The sequence below is a fragment of the Maniola jurtina genome, chromosome 17 (genome assembly GCF_905333055.1).
Source record: "Maniola jurtina chromosome 17, ilManJurt1.1, whole genome shotgun sequence".
Classification (NCBI taxonomy): Eukaryota; Metazoa; Arthropoda; class Insecta; order Lepidoptera; family Nymphalidae; genus Maniola; species Maniola jurtina.
Window position 1 is genome coordinate 10,299,552 of NC_060045.1, and position 18,731 is coordinate 10,318,282.

The 18,731-nt window shown below is 38.2% G+C and overlaps 2 protein-coding genes across 4 annotated transcripts in view; one reads left to right on the forward strand and one right to left on the reverse strand.

Annotated features, from left to right (window-relative positions):
- LOC123873796 (beta-1,4-N-acetylgalactosaminyltransferase bre-4) overlaps window positions 1–18,731 on the reverse strand; it is a 157,004-nt gene that overhangs the window by 97,102 nt on the left and 41,171 nt on the right. The gene's annotated exons all lie outside the window — the stretch shown is intronic.
- Window positions 2,369–6,366, forward strand: LOC123873804. Of its 2 annotated transcripts, XM_045918865.1 has the most exons (3): window positions 2,369–2,609; window positions 2,669–3,412; window positions 6,062–6,366. In XM_045918865.1, exons 2-3 carry the CDS (start codon window positions 3,277–3,279, stop codon window positions 6,292–6,294), a joined length of 369 nt encoding a protein of 122 aa, XP_045774821.1. In that variant the 5' UTR covers window positions 2,369–2,609; window positions 2,669–3,276; the 3' UTR covers window positions 6,295–6,366. The 2 variants fall into 2 exon arrangements, with proteins under 2 accessions (XP_045774821.1, XP_045774822.1); XM_045918866.1 differs by having other exon boundaries at window positions 2,369–3,391.

Below are 18,731 nucleotides of genomic sequence, written 5' to 3' on the forward strand. Positions count from 1 at the left end.
GTCAAATCCGTCCAGTGGTTTTTGCGTGAAGGAGTAACAACATACACACACACACACACACTCACATACAAACTCTCGCTTTTATAATATTTAACACATCCTAATAAACCACCCGTCAAAATTAAAACTTCTAAAAAATTCCGTTAAAAATGACCTAACAATTCTTTGTCCTGAAGAAGGTCTTTGATAGCTGGCCGAGAATAGATAAGACTACTGAAGCGTTGTTTATCTTCCCCTATCTAAGGAAGCTACTTGCGACGTCCCCAGTAATTAATAGGATGGCTTGCCCTACTTTGTTCGCAAACGATAGTATTAGTACAGAAGACTTAAACTAGCGGCACGCTATGATGGCCGGTTTGACGTTTGTCCGCTCATGAAGTTCCGTATTAATTGATAACGACTTTGAAGGAAATAATTGTATTACTTTATTGACGATAGTGATGTGCAGAGATTCATAAATTTTATCGAATGTAGTTTTAGGTTTAGGACTCAAAATTTATTTATTAAATTGATTTCTTAAATGTATACAAGTGTAGAAAAATCAGTTTGCACCATTTAAGGGGTGAATGTACTTGTGAATATGAACAATTTTCACTATGTGGACAAACCTCTGAAATCGCAAAAAAATATCAATAAATTTTTAAAAATGGAATCTAATACGATCGTCACATAGGATCGCTGGCTAGCACAACTACTACCTCCGGCAAACTCGCGTCAATGCTCAATGCAAAACAAAGCAGTTTCGAATTGACGTTGCTTCGAAAAGTATAAACTGTCAGTGCAATGCGATTGTGATATAGTTTTGACCTGGCTTTGGATTTCAAATATTGATACTGCATTACTGTTGACCCTTGCTCGTTAATTTGGACTCTGTTCAAGCCCTTTGTTGTGGATTTCGTCGATATGACCGAACGTACGCAGAGAACTGTTCTAAATAGTCAGACACGTGAGTTCGTAATACGCCTTCGTAACTATTTCGATCGTGAAGCTCAAAATGGAGGGCCAATTTTACCTATAACGTCAGTGGTTGAACGCGTAGCTGATGCGCTTAATATTGGACAACGAACTGTTAGACGGATAACTAAAAAAAAATATGGCGAGACTGGCACAGAAGAAAATAAACTTCACACACCAAAAAAGAGAAAACGAGCAAAACCAGTCGTAGGCATCGATAGCTTTGATGCCGATGCTATCCGAAGACATGTTTACGGCTACTATTTACAGAAGGAGTATCCAACAAGAAAAAAGTTGGTGCATTCACTGAAGGAAGCTGGATTATTCTTCGGTGGGGAAAGTTCTTTAACGAAGATTTTGAAGACCATTGGATTTCGATACAAAAAATGTAACAAACGCAAAATATTGATGGAAAGATTTGATATAGCGATGGCAAGGTATACTTTTTTACGGCAAGTGAAAGAAATCAAAAATTGGCAAAATGTTGTGTTCTTGGATGAAACATGGCTTAATGCTAACCATACTGTAGGCCGTTCTTGGAACGATGACACAGCAGCATCTACTTCCAAAGTTCCTGTAGGAAAAGGATCGCGACTTATAATTTGTCACGCCGGAACCATCAACGGGTTTGTCGAAGGTTCTCTCATGGCTTTTGCGTCAAAAACCACTGGAGACTATCATGAAGACATGAATGGAGAAAAGTTTACTGAATGGTTTACCTCAATGTTGTGTAGCCTCCCTGAACCATCTATTATAATTATGGACAACGCCCCATACCACTCGATGCAAATTGACAAGCCACCTGCCCAATCCCAAAAGAAAGCTGATATCGTCGCATGGCTTCGTAAAAATGGCGTAGATGCAAACATGAATATGTTAAAAGCGGAATTAGTACGTCTTTTAAAAGAAAACAAACCAACCAAGATCCGATACGTCATTGACGAAATAGCATTAGAACATGGGCACAGAGTTATACGGTTACCGCCTTACCATTGTGAGTATAATGCGATTGAGTTGGTGTGGGCTCAAATTAAGGGATATGCTGCAAGACACAATACAGAACCCCCATTTACCACAAAAAAAATGCTAAAATTATTAGAAGAAGCTTGTGAACATGTGACTAAAGGAGACTGGGAAAAGGTTGTGAATAGAACTGTTAAATTAATAAGGGAAGATTATGAAAGAGATGTGAAAATAGATAATATTATAGAAAACGAACATATAATTATTAATGTATGTGATGATAGCAGTGACGACAGTTGTTAAGGCTTTTTATTTATATACGTTAATTATGATAAGTTGATAGCGTGTTCGCGGCCTATCGGAAGTATCGTGTAGATCGTGCCTTAACTAATCTATGTCAACTGTCATATTTTATGAATTGTCAAAATGTCTACTTAAATACCTTCACTTGTAAAAGACGTTGGTTGAATTACACACACTCCGCTGAAGATGAAAAGATAGTTTTATTTGTTCCTTCCGGCGTTCCTAAAAATAGAAGATCTGCCCATCGGATCTTCGGTGTTAGCTACAATAGCTAACATAGTGGCGACCGTGACAGGACGCCCGAAGAAGGAAAAGCCATCCAGCGTGAGAGCGTTGTCGCCAGCCGGGACGCCAATCGTCTCGCAGCATCAGGCACAACGCAAGTCAACGTGGTTGCAGCCCGCCGGGACGCCTATCGTACCGCAGCATTAGGCGCAACGCAAGTCAGCATCGTTGAAGCCAGCCGGCACGCCAATCGTACCGCAGCATCAGGCGCAACGAGAAGACGTCTGAAGCCGTCGCCGGGACGCAAATCGGACCCGCAGCATTGGGCTCAGGCAGAGGGAGCACTTTTCTACGCCAGCAACAGCGAGGCCGTACCAAATAATTCAGATAAGTGTCCTATCCCACATACAAACACAATACATTCATCCAAACATCCATAAATCCATTCTACAAACACCCAATTCATACATCCATCGCTCCATAACCATCCATATATCACGCACTATTCAAAAGGCCATCCCACTTTGCACAATCAATCACAAAATTCAAAATTTTGCACGTTGTCATATTTTCATCCATTACGCATTAGTCGTACCTACCTACTCACTTCATAATTCATACGATTTCAATTACTGGCGCGCGCACTCATTCGAGCTGCGCAAGAGACTGAAACCGGCTCATTAGCCGACGACAACTGCAAGCGACGTGCATAGGTAAAACGCACCTAGTTATAGTTAGGTATAAGTTTAACTTATTCTTTGCAGCGATCTAGCGGCCGGCCGATAACAAACCAGTTTTTGTTCACCTACAGCTGTTAAACTAACTTTAATTATGTCTCTAAAGGAATTAATGATAAAACGCAGCAGCGTTAAGGGTCGTGTTACCAAATTTAAGAACTATATCTCTAAGGTTAACAAGCTTTCAGTGTTAGATTCGTTGGAATTAGGTGAATTAAAACTTAAATTAGGTAAAATTGAGTGCTTAGCTAGTGAGTTCAGTGACGTGCAGGGTCAGATTGAATCTTTAAGCGGCGATACATTAAGCGCCGAGCTAGATATTCGCGAGGAGATCGAAAATGAATTGGACAGTGTGACGGCGTTAGCTCAGGATATTCTGTCGCGTAATTCGAGGGTTCCGTGTTTTGAGGACGCGCACAGTAGTAATTCTTTAGGGCCAGGACAAGGCGTCTCACAAGGTATTGGGTTTAAATTACCTCTAATTCAAATCTCGAAATTCGACGGAACGGTTTTCCGATGGTTAGAATTTCGAGACACGTTTCGGTCTCTCATTCATGATAACGAGCACATACTACCCATTTATAAATTTCATTATTTAAACTCGTATTTAGAGGGAGATGCCGCTCGCGTCATAGCCAATCTAGAAGTTTGTGCATTGAACTACAACAAGGCCTGGAGTTTATTATGTGAACGTTATGATAACAAGAGGCAGTTAATTAATAATCACCTCAACGCTTTATTCAATATCGAAACACTGTCCCGCGAATCGGAACAGTCATTACGTTCATTAATAGATAACGTGAATAAAAATTTACGTGCGTTAGCTAGTCTGGGACAGCCCACCGACAAATGGGATGCGTTAATTATTCATATGGTTAGTTCTAAATTAGACAGCCATACTAGTATGAAATGGGAAGAGCATCGGAGCTCGTTAAGTGATATGCCAACTTTGGATGAATTTCATCAGTTTTTAAAGGAGCGTGCCGACGTTTTGGAATCATTTAACCGAAATAAAATCCAAAACAGTCGTGTTTCTTTTAATGCCGCGCCAATCGCGAGCAATAACAATAAAAATAATAAAAATATGAGACGTTATAAATCTCATTCGTATTCTGTTCAGTCTGGATACCATAATGCAGATAGGAATCGCGCTCACTGTGTGGTATGCAAGCTTGATCATGCAATTCACAGCTGCCCTTCATTCTTAGCCAAAACTCCTGAACTTAGGATAGCAGAGGCTCGGAGGCTGAAGCTATGTATGAACTGTTTAAAGTCAAACCATCGAACTCGTCAATGCTTTTCGAGACGTTGTAAGGAGTGCAGAAAACCACATTCTACCCTGCTCCACAAATCTACAGAGCAACCCACTGCACCCACAGTTCAGAATCCCGTCGGAGAACTTAGTGTGAACCTATCTAGGCAGGCAACTTCTCACGTCATGTTATCCACCGTGATGATAGAAGTTTTGAACCCTCTTAACTCTAAGACTGAAGTCATTCGAGCGCTTCTAGACTGTGGAAGCCAGTCTAGCTTTTTGACTAGGCGTATCAAAGAAAAATTAAGTTTAGAGGCGATACCCACTAACCTCACCGTTGTAGGTATAGATAATAATTCAAATAATCATGTCACCGAAAGATGTTTTGTTAGGTTTAACTCATTGCAAAACGATTATCACGCAAGTTTATCTTGTTTTATTATGCCCGAGTTAACAGCCAACATCCCGAAAATAAATATAGATTATAAATTATTCAATCTCCCCGAGAACATTCAGCTTGCGGACCCTAAGTTTTGCAGCCCTTCGCCTGTAGATGCGCTAATAGGAGCCGATTTATTCTGGGATGTAATTGGTAACACCGTTAAATCCTTAGGTGATGGAAAACCATATCTGTGTAGCTCACAATTCGGGTGGGTTATTTCTGGTCCTATTTCATTAAATTGTGACCCTAAACAAACTAATTGCAATTTTGCATCAAGCGAGTCGTTCGATGATCGCTTAGATAATCAAATACTCAAAATTTGGGAACCCCAAAAAATATTATTAAATGATACCAAGAAGGCTTGTGAGCAGCATTTCATAACTCGCATCACTCGCCTAGAATTAGGTCAATTTTGTGCCACATTGCCTCTTAAAGATTCATCCACCTTAAGTGACTCATTTAGTCAGGCTAGGAAAAGATTTTTTAATCTAGAAAAACAATTTTGGAAACAACCTGATCTAAATCAAGAGTACGTTGCCTTACTAAAGGAGTACATAGACCTAGGCCCTCGCGCTGAACTTACTAGCCCAAATTCAGTGATTTCGTTCACAATAGAAATCCCGCGATATGTACTCTGTGATAATTATGTTAAGGTCGAACTTCATCCGTCTTGCGACGCTTCTATGAGTGCGTATGACGCATGCATTTATTTAAAGGCAATCGATGCGTTAGGTAGATCGAGCGTTCATTTATTGTGCTCGAAGTTGAAGGTAGGTCCAGCCGGGATGACGATTTCACGTCTAGAGTTATCTACGGCACAGCTCGCCGCTAGGCGCAACGTACCTACGGATTTAAAACCGGTAGAATTTTTCTCTGATAATGGTCGAAATCTAGTATCTGCCGTTAAAGAAACTACTCAATTTTTAAAATCCAATGCCGTCATTTCTGACTTTCCAGTTGACGAAGAAATAATATTTTTATCTATACCTGTATATTCAGGCGAAATTCAGGAGACTGGGATCAAATCCGATATAAATATTCTCATTAAAAGATATTTGAATCATAATCATTTTACTTTCAAGGAATTTAGTAATATTTTTTCGCAAGTGGGGGCTATACTGAATAGTCACCCCTTATATCCCATGTCTTCCTCTCCTGACGATCTTCTCCCTTTTTCCTCAGGACACTTCCTGATTGGACGGCCTCCAACTAAGCTGCCGTCACCGAATATCGAAGACTTCAGTTCGAGCAGCCTGGACCGCTACTCGAAGCTTGAACTCGTGCTAATGCAAGAGGATAACGTCGCACCCCTCAACTGGCGCCTCGACTGGGTCACCGCTCTGTACCCAGAACTGATGGAGTTTCCAGTATCACCGATATCCGAACCGCGAGAGGAGTGGTGCGCAGGGCTTTGACTAGCATTTGCCCCTTGCTTCCCCAGATGGACTTTTTTCCTCTTAAACGACGTTTAAGAGGGGGGGAATTTATGTTAAGGCTTTTTATTTATATACGTTAATTATGATAAGTTGATAGCGTGTTCGCGGCCTATCGGAAGTATCGTGTAGATCGTGCCTTAACTAATCTATGTCAACTGTCATATTTTATGAATTGTCAAAATGTCTACTTAAATACCTTCACTTGTAAAAGACGTTGGTTGAATTACACACACTCCGCTGAAGATGAAAAGATAGTTTTATTTGTTCCTTCCGGCGTTCCTAAAAATAGAAGATCTGCCCATCGGATCTTCGGTGTTAGCTACAATAGCTAACAACAGTGAAAATAGTAGTATGGACGAATCTGATTAATTATGGCCTTTTGTGGCACCTTTTTTGGTATCTTTTGTATTCATATGTTTCTTGTGTGCATATAAAGTATGTATATTCATTTTCGTTCAAATATTCAGTTCGTTCAAATAAATTAAATAAACATATACATTTTTGTTTTATTAAACCTATTTAATCAGGTACAAAAACAAAACTTAATTGTTTTTTGTTCGAGAATAAATTGACATTCCACATCACTATTGTAATGTGTCAAACCGGCCATCATAGCGTGCCGCTAGTGTAAAGTACCTTTGTATAGGCTTCACTCTGAAAATCAGGTATTTTTTAAATCATTTTAACGAATTATTGGAATGTGCTCCCAAAATCTAAGCGAAGAACACGGGTTTAACGCGCAGAGGTTATCAGTGCGTTTTAATCTCAAAAACATGAATGGCAAAACATTGGCATAATACATTATTCAATCAGAGCGCAATTGCTATCGCAACATCTAATTATCCAGTTCCACGATCTACACCCCGAAAGTATTCAATAATAATAATCGACCCGAATCTCGGAAGGAGAGTAACGCAGTGTGGGACGACCTCCAGCCCACTGGACCGATGACCTGAAGGTGGCGGGGATCGGGTGGATGAGGAAGGCGGAGGACCGTGTTTGGTGGCGTGCTCTTGGAAAGGCTTATGTCCAGCAGTGGATGTATACAGGCTGATGGAATGGAATGGAATTCTCCTTTCTCCTCCAACTAAGCGTAAAACTTGTGTTGGAAGTAGGTATGTCAATAGTGCAACGGGTGGTAAGTATTTGAACCGCCGAATGAATAATTTTATATCATTTCTGACAATTCAAATCAATTTGTACTTTGTTGTAAAAACACAGGTACTAAGTAGACTCAAAAAATACTTAATTGTATACTTTACGTACAGAAGGCTCACTCCACTTAAGACTTTTAAATAAATAGCGACTATTATTACGAGTGAGTTACGACGCAATAAAGTGCAGTGCACGCACAGCGCTGCGGCCTATTTAACAAACACCTACCTTTCTTTCTATTAGATCTCGTAAACTCTCTGTTAACTCTCTCTCTCTCTCTCTCTCTCCCTCTCTCTCTCTTGTATAATGATGACTTACGCGAGAGTGACACCTTTTTTCTATAAAGTTACGAGTAAGTACATTATTTTCAAAAAAAAATAATAATGCAAACGTTTTTTTTTTTGAGGTGTTGCTTCGAACACTACAGTTTAAAAATAATTCATACGTAGAGACAAAAAGCCAAGTAGGTGTGAAGTACGCCGAAAGCGCTGGTATAACGATGCGACACTCTTATTTTGTAGCACCATTTTCATATCACGCACCGCTATGGGAACATTTTATAAGCATGGTAGACTTCACTATAGGTATATATCTCCTCTACACTCGTGCGAGGCTCAACAATCATCAGCTTGCATTGAATACATGCATTATATGGATTATTTCGTCGTTAGAACTCAAAAATCCAAATATACAAGTGTAAATTAAAATTTATAACACCCCCGACAAGAGAAGGTTACAGTAACTAGAAAAGAGCTGATAACTTTTAAACGGCTGAACCGATTTTCTTGGATTATAGCTAAGAACACTCTCGATCAAGCCACCTTTCAAACAAAAAAACTAAATTAAAATCGGTTCATTAGTTTAGGATCAAACTTATAAAATCCCTCTTTTCGGGTCGGGGGTTAATAAAAGGAAAACATGACTGACTGGCTAGATCAGTCGATCTAAATTAGAAAAGAGGACATCCATAGAAGAATTAGAGTAACCGTATGGTTTATCGAGTAGCCAAGCTGAACTAGTAGTTCTTTTTTAAATTGATTGCTAAAATGGCAAATCACCAGACAGAATAGTAGTACGGCAAATATTACTTAATCATACATAACATGTAGAAAACATTACTTCCATTTTCGCTGTCACAAAGTAACAGGAACAGGAGAAAATATTCACAGAACAGAATCATTAACAGGGCTCTCTCCGTCACTCGTTTCATACAATCGTAGTTCCAATTTCATTTGAATATTAAGCAACCAAAGTCCATGAAATTATGCAGACATATTCTAGAAACTAATATCTGTGTCTGTGGTGTTTTAGATTTTTCTAAAAATATGTAGTTTTAAAATTACAGGGGCTCAAAGATTTGTATGAAAATTTTTATGACCGCGTAACTTTGAAACCGAATATTTTAACAGAAATCTGGAAAACCACAGACATAGATATTGGTTTCTAAAATATGTCTGCAAAATTTCATGGACTTTGGTTGCTTAATATTCAAATGAAATTGGAACTACGATTGTATGAAACGAGTGGCGGAGAGAGCCCTCTTAAAGCGATTCTTTCCAAATCAAGCATTCAAAGAGTTCCGCACTTTGTAAGACGGCAAATTAAATAAAATCCTCATTCACTCCTCAACTTTGTCGAACAAGCCGGCCTCGGATCCCTTTTAGGAATTAGCATAATCAGCTCGGCTCACGCTGCAGCTTGGCGGAAGTTTTGTCGATCGTAAAGCTTTTGTAACGCCCGTGATAATAATGTCTTGTGTAATTACGAAGACATCTATTAAATTTATTTGTAGGAACGTTAATTTTTTTTATAGCGATGTTTGTTGTGCCTCGTTTCACACTAATATTATAAAGGCGAAAGTTTGTATGTGTGTGTGTGTGTGAGTGTGTGTGTGTGTGAGTGTGTGTGTGTGTATGTTTGTTACTCCTTCACGCAAAAACTACTGGACGGATTTGGCTGAAATTTGGAATGGAGATAGATAATATCCTGGATTAGAACATAGGCTACTTTTTATACCGGAAAATCAAAGAGTTCCTACGGGATTTAAAAAAACCTAAATCCACGCGGGCGAAGCCGCGGGCATCTTCTAGTATGATAATAAGTAAAAAGGCGGTGATAGATAGATAGGTGTTAAAGATTTTGATCACCTATTGGGGGCTCCAGGATTCGAAGCTTTTAGAACATAACTAGCTGACGCCCGCGACTTCGTCCGCGTGGATTTAGGTTTTTCGAAATCCCGTGGGAACTCTTTGGTTTTCCGGGATAAAAAGTAGCCTATGTGCTAATCCAGGATATTATCTATCTACTTTCCGAATTTCAGCCAAATCCGTCCAGTAGTTTTTGCGTGAAGGAGTAACAAACATACACACACACACACACACACACACACACACACATACAAACTTTCGCCTTTATAATATTCCGAAAGAGTTCTCAGATTTGCCAACAACATATTATACAATCAACGAATTTTTTAATGACAAGGCTACGTGAAAACTGTTGGCTTTGTATTCAGCGTCCCACAAGTATAGTACGCGACAGGTCGAGATGACAATCGGGGTATGAGGCGAGGGGACGCCCCGCACACCTGCACGTCAGCCGCGCTATCCCGCACCGGTTTAGTGCGGAGGTTGTGCGGGTGTGCGGTGCGTCCTCACTAGGGTTGCCATTTCAACCTATCGTTTTCATTGCACTGCGTGTATACATATTATATGTAATAACAACATTTTGTTTTTTAAAAAGACCAAATGCAGAGTGTCTTGCCGGCCCTTTTTCTCGGAAAGCAGTTTCCAAACCGGTGGTAAATTCATGAGTGGCACAAATTGTCATAAATTAACTTCATTTCATTTGTAGTTATGTGCTTTTTAAGAAATTAAATACCACCTTTTCGAGGTGACGTGCATTTTGAAGAATTAAAATATACATCAATTGCTTTAACAGCAAAGGCAAACATTGTGAGGAAACTTGCATGACAAGAGTTTTTGCCTTCTTATTCAGAAAGACCCGTTCTTAGTAGTGGGCCGGCAATGGGTAAAGATGACGATGATGAGGTATTGCGTTAATCTGTACTTCATTTTCGTATCATTAATCAAAACTAAATAATGAAATGTTTGCCCGCGTGCCTCAGGTGTATCATTATACAGCGCAATTCAAACAAAGGCGGTCTCTGTACGTACATATTCGAACAATATTCCAACACAGTATTTTATTGATAAATCGGGGATTTAGCTCGCAATACGGCCGCATTCAGATTTCCACTGGAACACTGCATAGGGTTGCCACATTTGATCAACCCAAAAACAATTACAATTTAATTTAGTTAAACATGAGAATTAAATCACAACTTTAATTTTCTTGAATGAATAAAGACTAATAAAACGCACAACAGAAGCGCGATGCGACAATAATGTGATCAAAGAATGCAATGGTTCTGTCACCTTGACGAGAAGACATTTGGTATAGTAATTTAACTTTGAAGGTTGAAAATACTAATTATTATTATTAGTTCATGAACACATTTTAATAATTTTTTTGTGATCTAATCACAAATTCAAGGTTTTCAGATTTTTCTCTTTACGAATGCTATAAGACCTACCTACCTGCCCATAATTCTATGTGAACAGGAAGTAGCTTATAGGTTTCTTGACAGACACAATGAAGGGATTTCATAAGGGTTCCTTTTTTCCTTTTGAGGTACGGACCCCTAGATAGGAAATTTATTTTCTCATGGCAACCCTAAATCAAAATAAACAGGCATTTCCATTAAATTCTAGGCTTTGAGAGATATTCGGTGGATTGAATTGGTTTCATGCGCATATCACGGCTCCTAATTACAGTGATTGCGTGTTAAATTAAAATGCGTAACGTGATGTGCTGCGAATGACCTGTTATTGAATTCATTTTGGAAATACAGCTCTTGTCTGCAGCATTGCTCGCTTTATTACACATGAACACACAAAGTAACCATTATATTTACATTAATAATATATTTTCACAGAAATCTAACTTAGAATTGTTAAGGAGCGTGGGATTGTCGCGCGCCCGCGCCGGTCGGTGGGCAGTTACCAGTTATACCTTTGAAATATAGGTAATTAGGTAAATAGAGATTTCTTGCGGCTTTTGGAACGGTTTGGAGGAAGAGCGAAGGCGAAATACAAGCTTTATTCAGAGTCGCTTAATATGTTTTTCATTCCATTTCACTCATTTCGAAATCCGCTAGAGATGTGTATCGCACTTATTGTGCTTGGGCTGCAGAGCGATGTCGCGACACTCACAGAGCAGCTTGGCGCCGAAGTGCTGCTTTTTTTTACGACTCAGGTTAAATAAATGTCGTAAGCTCGTTTGACCGAAGGAAACAATGTTAAATTCACAACAGATAGTACACAATGAGTACATAAAAAGTCCATTTTCTCTTTATGTATAGTTCATTAGCTTACGTCAGCCGCCCGCGCGGTGTTAGGGCATTATTCCACGAAACACCGCACGACACGATTTGGGATCGCGATACACAACACACGACACACTGTACACGACAAGAAGTTCTTGCGTTTTTAGACGAGTACCAATTCCAGTTGCGGAATCGGCTCTCGAATAGGCACACATTGTTGCGGCTTGTTGTGTTGACATACGCACATCATTCATCATGTGTCCCATCGTCAGCAACTTCTTGCAACACCGCTTTACTTCTTAAGAAGATGCAGAAAATAATGGATTCATCCACTTCTAAGCGAAGGATAGAAAGTGGTGTCGTGAGTACTTAGTGTGCTACGTCGTCAGCAAGTTCATACTTGTTTCGTAAAGTCACAAAAAACTCGCCAGAACATAGCAACACTCACGATATATATAGCAAGAAGTCGTCAGCAAAACGTGCGTCGTGCTGTACGGTATCATTGAATGAATAAACGATCCATAGAAATATATGGAGTTCGGAGTATCGTTCGTTACCATATTTTATCGTGACGAGCGGTCATGCAAAAATACCCTAATGTGAACATTTCCGAAATAGTTCAGTTTGAAGGCCTTTAAATGGACGGCCATTTTCTTCCGACGTTAATGGTACAATTAGTTATTTAGATCCTAACCTAACTTGCTGATAGGAAGGTTAGTAGTTCATGATTTTTTGGTCAATAAGAACTTTTTTAGCAACTAAATACCTACTGTTCAGTGGGAAATAACGGAGCTGAAAAACTTTTTACTATAGGCATCAGTTTCTGTAGCTATATTTTAAACCAAAATATGTATTATGGCACTGAAATAATGTAATAAAATAATTACTGATTTGATTGATTTTCGACCAGAAGTTCTTTAAAACTATTTTTAATGTAGTTTAGATTTTTCTTAAAATTGAACGTTATGGAAGTACTAAATTTAGAACTTAGAACTTGTTTTAAGCATTGAGTAATATTTTAAGTAAACATTAAGTAAGTAGCACTATTTATGATAGTAACAAGTTAGAGTAGTTATTTAATTATCTCCGTGTTAAGGACACCTTCGAGTTAGCAAGCGCTAATGTTTCCCTAATGGCTCTCCAAAGTACAAACCTAGTTACCTTTGTACACGGGTGACCGTACACAACAATCTGTAATTCTGTAAGTACTTACTTCAAAAGACAAATGTTTCGGTGGAAACTGGAACAAAATTCGATTTGCACATTTCCACCCGACACCCTCGGCAATGTCTATAACTAAAAGACAAAGACAAAGACAAAGAGACTGACAAAAAATTCAGCTAGACTGGGCAGTATTTTCAAAGCTTCAAAAGGTCTTACCATGCTGGCCAATGCAGTAGACTTCACATACGAACGATACGAAAATTATAGAGAACTCTCAGGCATGCAGGTATCCTCACAATATTTTCCTTCACCGTTAAAACAAGTTATATTTAATAACTTAAAACGCACAGCTCCGAAAAGTTAGTGGTGTGTGCCCGGAATTGAACCCCTAGATTCCTATTAATAGGAGACCTTCGTGTTAACCACTGGGCTACCGCCGCTATTTGACTTATCGAATTTTTATGGCATACTAGCTGACGCCCGCGACTTCGTCCGCGTGGATTTAGGTTTTTCGAAATCCCGTGGGATAAAAAGTAACCTATGTGCTAATCCACGATATTATCTATCTCCATTCTGAATTTCAGCCAAATCTGTGCAGTGGTTTTTGCGAGGAGTAACAAACATACACAGACACACACACTTTCGCCTTTATATCACTAGTGTGACTAGTGTGATAGTGTGATTAATTTTATTATTGTTAGTCCCAAGAAAAGTTGATAAAGGATTTATTTTACTGTACCAAATTCATTGCGAGGTCGGAAATAATTTACTACACCAATTTCCGTTGGCCTGAGGCCGACTTAATTATTTAAGAACATAAATCATAAGACCTACTAAATATTCGAATGGAATTAATACCCAGTTTTACTTATACGCTGAAATTGCCATGTGACCTCCCGCAAGCCGTTCATTTATTTTTCAGACCAAGGTCTACGATTAATTACGGATTTACTTGAATTTTTACATAATAAAATATAGGGTAAAACATTTGCACTTTACACACACAAATTTTTTTGAACTATAATTCAATTTGGTATAATTAAATAATACTAGGTACATAATACCATACACTTTCAAATCCAGTTCAAATATGTTTCAATTTTTTTATTAATCCACGGCAACTCTTATTTTCAGGGAAAAAGCAGTCTGCGTGCGCCTCCGGTAGGATGTAAGCTAGGCTCTGTACCAAATTGATTGCCGGCAACTTTTTCAGTGTGGATTTAGGTTTCTTAAAAATCCTGTGGGAAATCTTTGAGTTTCCGGGACAAAAATATCCTTCTCCGGGATGCAAGCTACCCGTTAAAATCCCGACAAACAGACATATTTTATCACATGAATAATATGGATATGGATTAGTATCAAACTGCGTATGTATGGAGCACGAGCCGAACACACTTGTCTTAACAGATCCTATTGATATAATTTTAAAATGAAAGTGGTGTAACTTGTATGTGACATATCACATTTATGGTGCGATAAAGTTAGTTAAAGATTTCTAGATAAGTAACTTTGATTTACTAGTACTACAAAATGCTCTTATAAAAACCGATAAATAAATAAACCATTCCCGAGAGTCATTAAAATACCAGTCGGTGATTTCAAGTCCTCGCTGTCACTATTAGTAAGTACTGTATAATAAGTGTGGGAGATAATTGTGGGTGGAAAAGCGATATACAATTGTCCGTACCGATTTTCCGTTGTCAATGTTACGTAAATACAGGTAGAGCTGTTTGCGTACAAAATCGAGGGCAACAATGGCGCATGCTGCCTCGGGCCTCCGATTTGAGGAGGCCTCACCCTCGAAAACCATTTAAAAATTTTATACGTCTTTCTTAGTATGAAAGTAGCAATTTAGTATGTTAATAGTATTCTTATATACTATGAAAATAGTGAATATAAGATTTTTCTGAGAAAGCAGATAATAAATGGCCCTGCTAATTTGATTTCACATAGTAAAAAATATAAAACCTAGCCAATTTGATTTATTAAATAAATTGGTGATTATTTATTATTCATCGAATCGTCAATTTATTTACATGATCTTTATTGCCACTGACGCGCCCTGGGTTTTCTGTTCTAGAAGGCCTCTTAACTTAGAGCAATCCTCTTTTTAGTCGAATCGAAGTCGAAAATTAAAAATTAAAAAGGTATACGTGCATAATGATAGTTTCTTTAAAATTAAATGATTTTGTTTTATTTTGGTTATTGTGAGGGATAACTGGTTTTGAAGTTTATCTTACAAACTATAAAGTACCTATATGCAAGAGGAAAAGATAAATAGATAGATAGAAGATTTTATTGCACACAAAACAAGAAAAAACCAAGACAAAACAAAGAAACTATAAGTTGAAAACAATTTTATGCAAAGGCGGCCTTATTGATAGATATAAAGATTAGGATAACTGATTCGATATCAAGATAAGAAAAATCGGTGTTTGGTTTATCTTAAAATTGAATCTTAAGTGGAAATGAGATGTAGGAAAGTGATAGAGACAAACAGCACGCTTCCGGTTTTCCAGATTATTTTTTCGTTACAATATCTGATTTTTATCTGGAAAATTGTTGCTTTTCATGTAAATTCTAAAATATTTGCTAAATAGTAGATACCTTGATTGTCTATATAAATTGCAAATAAATTGCATCATTTTTTTCCCCTTAGATCACAACATGGGACTGGGACAAGGGGCGGACCAACAAATTCTTGAAAGGCCCGCAATGCATCGGCGGTACCTCTGGTGCTGCAAATGTTCATGGGCGGCGGTAATCACTTAACATCAGGTGACCCGCCTACTCGTTTGCTGGCTATTTTATTATTTAAAAAAAATCGTCAACTCAATTCTTCACCTATCGCCGGCCTACTACTGAGAACAGGTATCCAGCTATACACATGCACATAAGCTACGAGTATTACTTACCATACTACTTATTAAGGATAACCTAACCTATCCCTATATCCTCCCTATATGAGCCTCAATAGCTCAACCGGTAAAGGAGTGGACTGAAAACCGAAAGGTCGACGGTTCAAACCCCACCCGTTGCACTATTGTCGTACCTACTCCTAGCACAAGCCTGACGCTTAGTTGGAGAGGAAAGGGGAATATTAGTCATTTAACATGGCTAATATTCTTTTTTTTAAAAAAACAAAAAAAAAAACTTACGAACAAACCAATTATAAAGCGGTTATGTATAATTTAGGTCTATGAAAGATTAAGAGCTTAGCGCCCACGGATTGGGAGGAGTGTCCGGAAAACCTTTAAATAAACAAATTATTTCGTTCAGAATAATTAATTGACAAAATTACTGAATTGTGAAGGGGCTTAAGTGATTCGGAACTAGATTACCTTTTCCTTTCAATTTGTAATAAGGCTGGCCGCAAATGGGCTACAGCTAAGTCGCTGACGTTATTTTTCGATTGCTTAATCGACCAATTAATTACCCACACTTGATTTACAATTAACCGCGGTGTTAGCATAACTTTCACGAGGGGATGGGGGTTTGACCCCGGGCACGCACCTCTAACTTTCCAGAGTTATGTGAAACATCGCGAACATGCCTGAGAGTTCTCTATATAATGTTCTAAAAGGTTTGTGAAGTCTAACAATCGGCCACAGTCTGCCAGCGTGGCAGACTGTGGCCAACCCCCTTCTAATTCAGAGATTAGACCCGTGCTCAGCTGCTAATCTCAGAATTATCATCACCAACCCACGCGGCGATGCAATGATGATGATAATTATGGCACGCAACAATAATGATGATAGATGAAGTGGGCATCAGCTACTCAGTTCAATAATGCTATGACCACCGCTGACCGCATCCAAACCAATCTTAATATATTAAATTAAAAAAAAAAATGTTTCTCCCTACCGTATCCTGTATTCTGTATCCGTTATAGACTTTGAAACCATCCAACCGATGTGCCCCAAACCTGTTTCAATAGAAAAGCAATAATGCGAAGATGATATTTTATATCGCAGTAGCATACGCCGGGTATTGGCTAGTTTATAATATTCATCAAAAAGCCTGATGAAAAAAAAACAATGGCTGCGCTTATTTTTTCACATTTTTCAGTAAGAACGTAATTATTCCCTTCCCGTTCCCTTCGTACCCATGACGATGATTAATTACTCCACCGGCTATTAAGGGCCCTCTTTTGGGGCATGAGATAACCCTGTACTTTTACAGAAATTATAAAAAGGGTAAGATATACACAATATAAGCATACATTTTGAATATGTACTCACTTTGAGATCTCACTCGCCATTTTAGGCCCTCTTTTTGGGCATGTACTAATCCTGTACCCTACACTTTTACAGCAATTACGAAAACGGTTCAACACGGTTCAAAGAAGTTCTTAGAACATTATAGAATATGAAACAGAAGAACAAACAGAACGGCGGCTTTCGGAAATAGAAAAGTTTTTATTAAAATAAACTTTTACGAGTGCTGTTGAATTGTCAAGTGAATCTCCCACTGAGCCCTTCCTACCGAGAAGAACCAGCAAGAATCTTGGCGGTTGCTCTTTTATTTGTCCGTCTGTTTGTATATCGTAGCGGTGTGAAGCCACGCGATTTTCTTTTAAGATTTATTACTTTATAACTGCTATTAAGAACCCTCTTTTGGCACATAAGAACCCATGAAACCCATATAACTCTGTACCCTAAAGTTATTCAGCAATTACGTATAAGGCGTGCCTATAGAGAAACGAATTGAAACGAAGCGAAAATCTTGAGTCACCTAGTAAAAAATCAAACCCGCGACCCGATGCCACGATTTAAGTAGGCAACTGTAGCTAGTAATATACGTTTATAATCCACTTATTCACTTACGTTAAGGCGCTGTGGTTATCTAAGTTTCCTAACTGTCTCACAAATTGTAACATATACCTAGTTTTTATAGAAAAAAATGTGAGATGAAAAATGCTGAATGTTTTCCCTATTTTTCTCTATAATAATGTCTGTAATGACAGTAAATATATGTCTAAAATAAACGTTATTTTATTGTTTAGGACATCGCCGAGCCACATTTTTGTTAAATGTGTACTGATTCTTTCACAAACATTGAAAATGTTAAATGTGCGAGAGAGAAGGAAACTTAACTAACCACGGCGCCTTAAGACAAAGCAATATTCATTAAGTCAGTTACTCCAATATAAGTTACTCTAGCAACTATTAGAGAGGATAGGATATATAAACTTTAAGTAATTACGGAACCACTACGAAACACTTACGTAAATGGCATATGGGTAAAGGTACAGGATAAGGTATACACTTTGTGAACTATTAAAATTTAATCATAGTTGTAGTACTAACTTCCAATATTCTGACGAGATGTAATCATAAAATACTAGATGAAGCCCACGACTTCGTTCACCAGAATCCCGTGGGAACTGATTGATTTTCCATGACAAAAAGTTTAAAGTTTTTCAATTTCAATTCGTGGATTGGTTTTGACACGCTTTTCTACTTATCATAGATTTCGATTGTCTATCATCGATCTATAGATTGAAGATTAGATTGATTTATTATTAATTAAGGTCATTAGTCGTGTTGTACAAAAACAAACTGCGTATCAAAAAACATAGTTTTATCATTAATTTATTTCCGCATTAGTTACATTATTATTACAGTAATAAATTACAGGAAAAATCTATAAATTACAATACGTATTCTGAACATAAGCACTACTGAGAGCTCAAGGACCCTTAGTTCGG

Excerpts from the sequence above, each read along its gene's own strand:
- LOC123873804 (XM_045918865.1), top strand. The coding sequence starts at position 3,277 with ATGTCTCTAAAGGAATTAATGATAAAACGCAGCAGCGTTAAGGGTCGT. Across the intron at positions 3,413-6,061 it reads TGAATTAAAACTTAAATTAG|GACACTTCCTGATTGGACGG; the intron begins GTAAAATTGAGT and ends CTTTTTCCTCAG.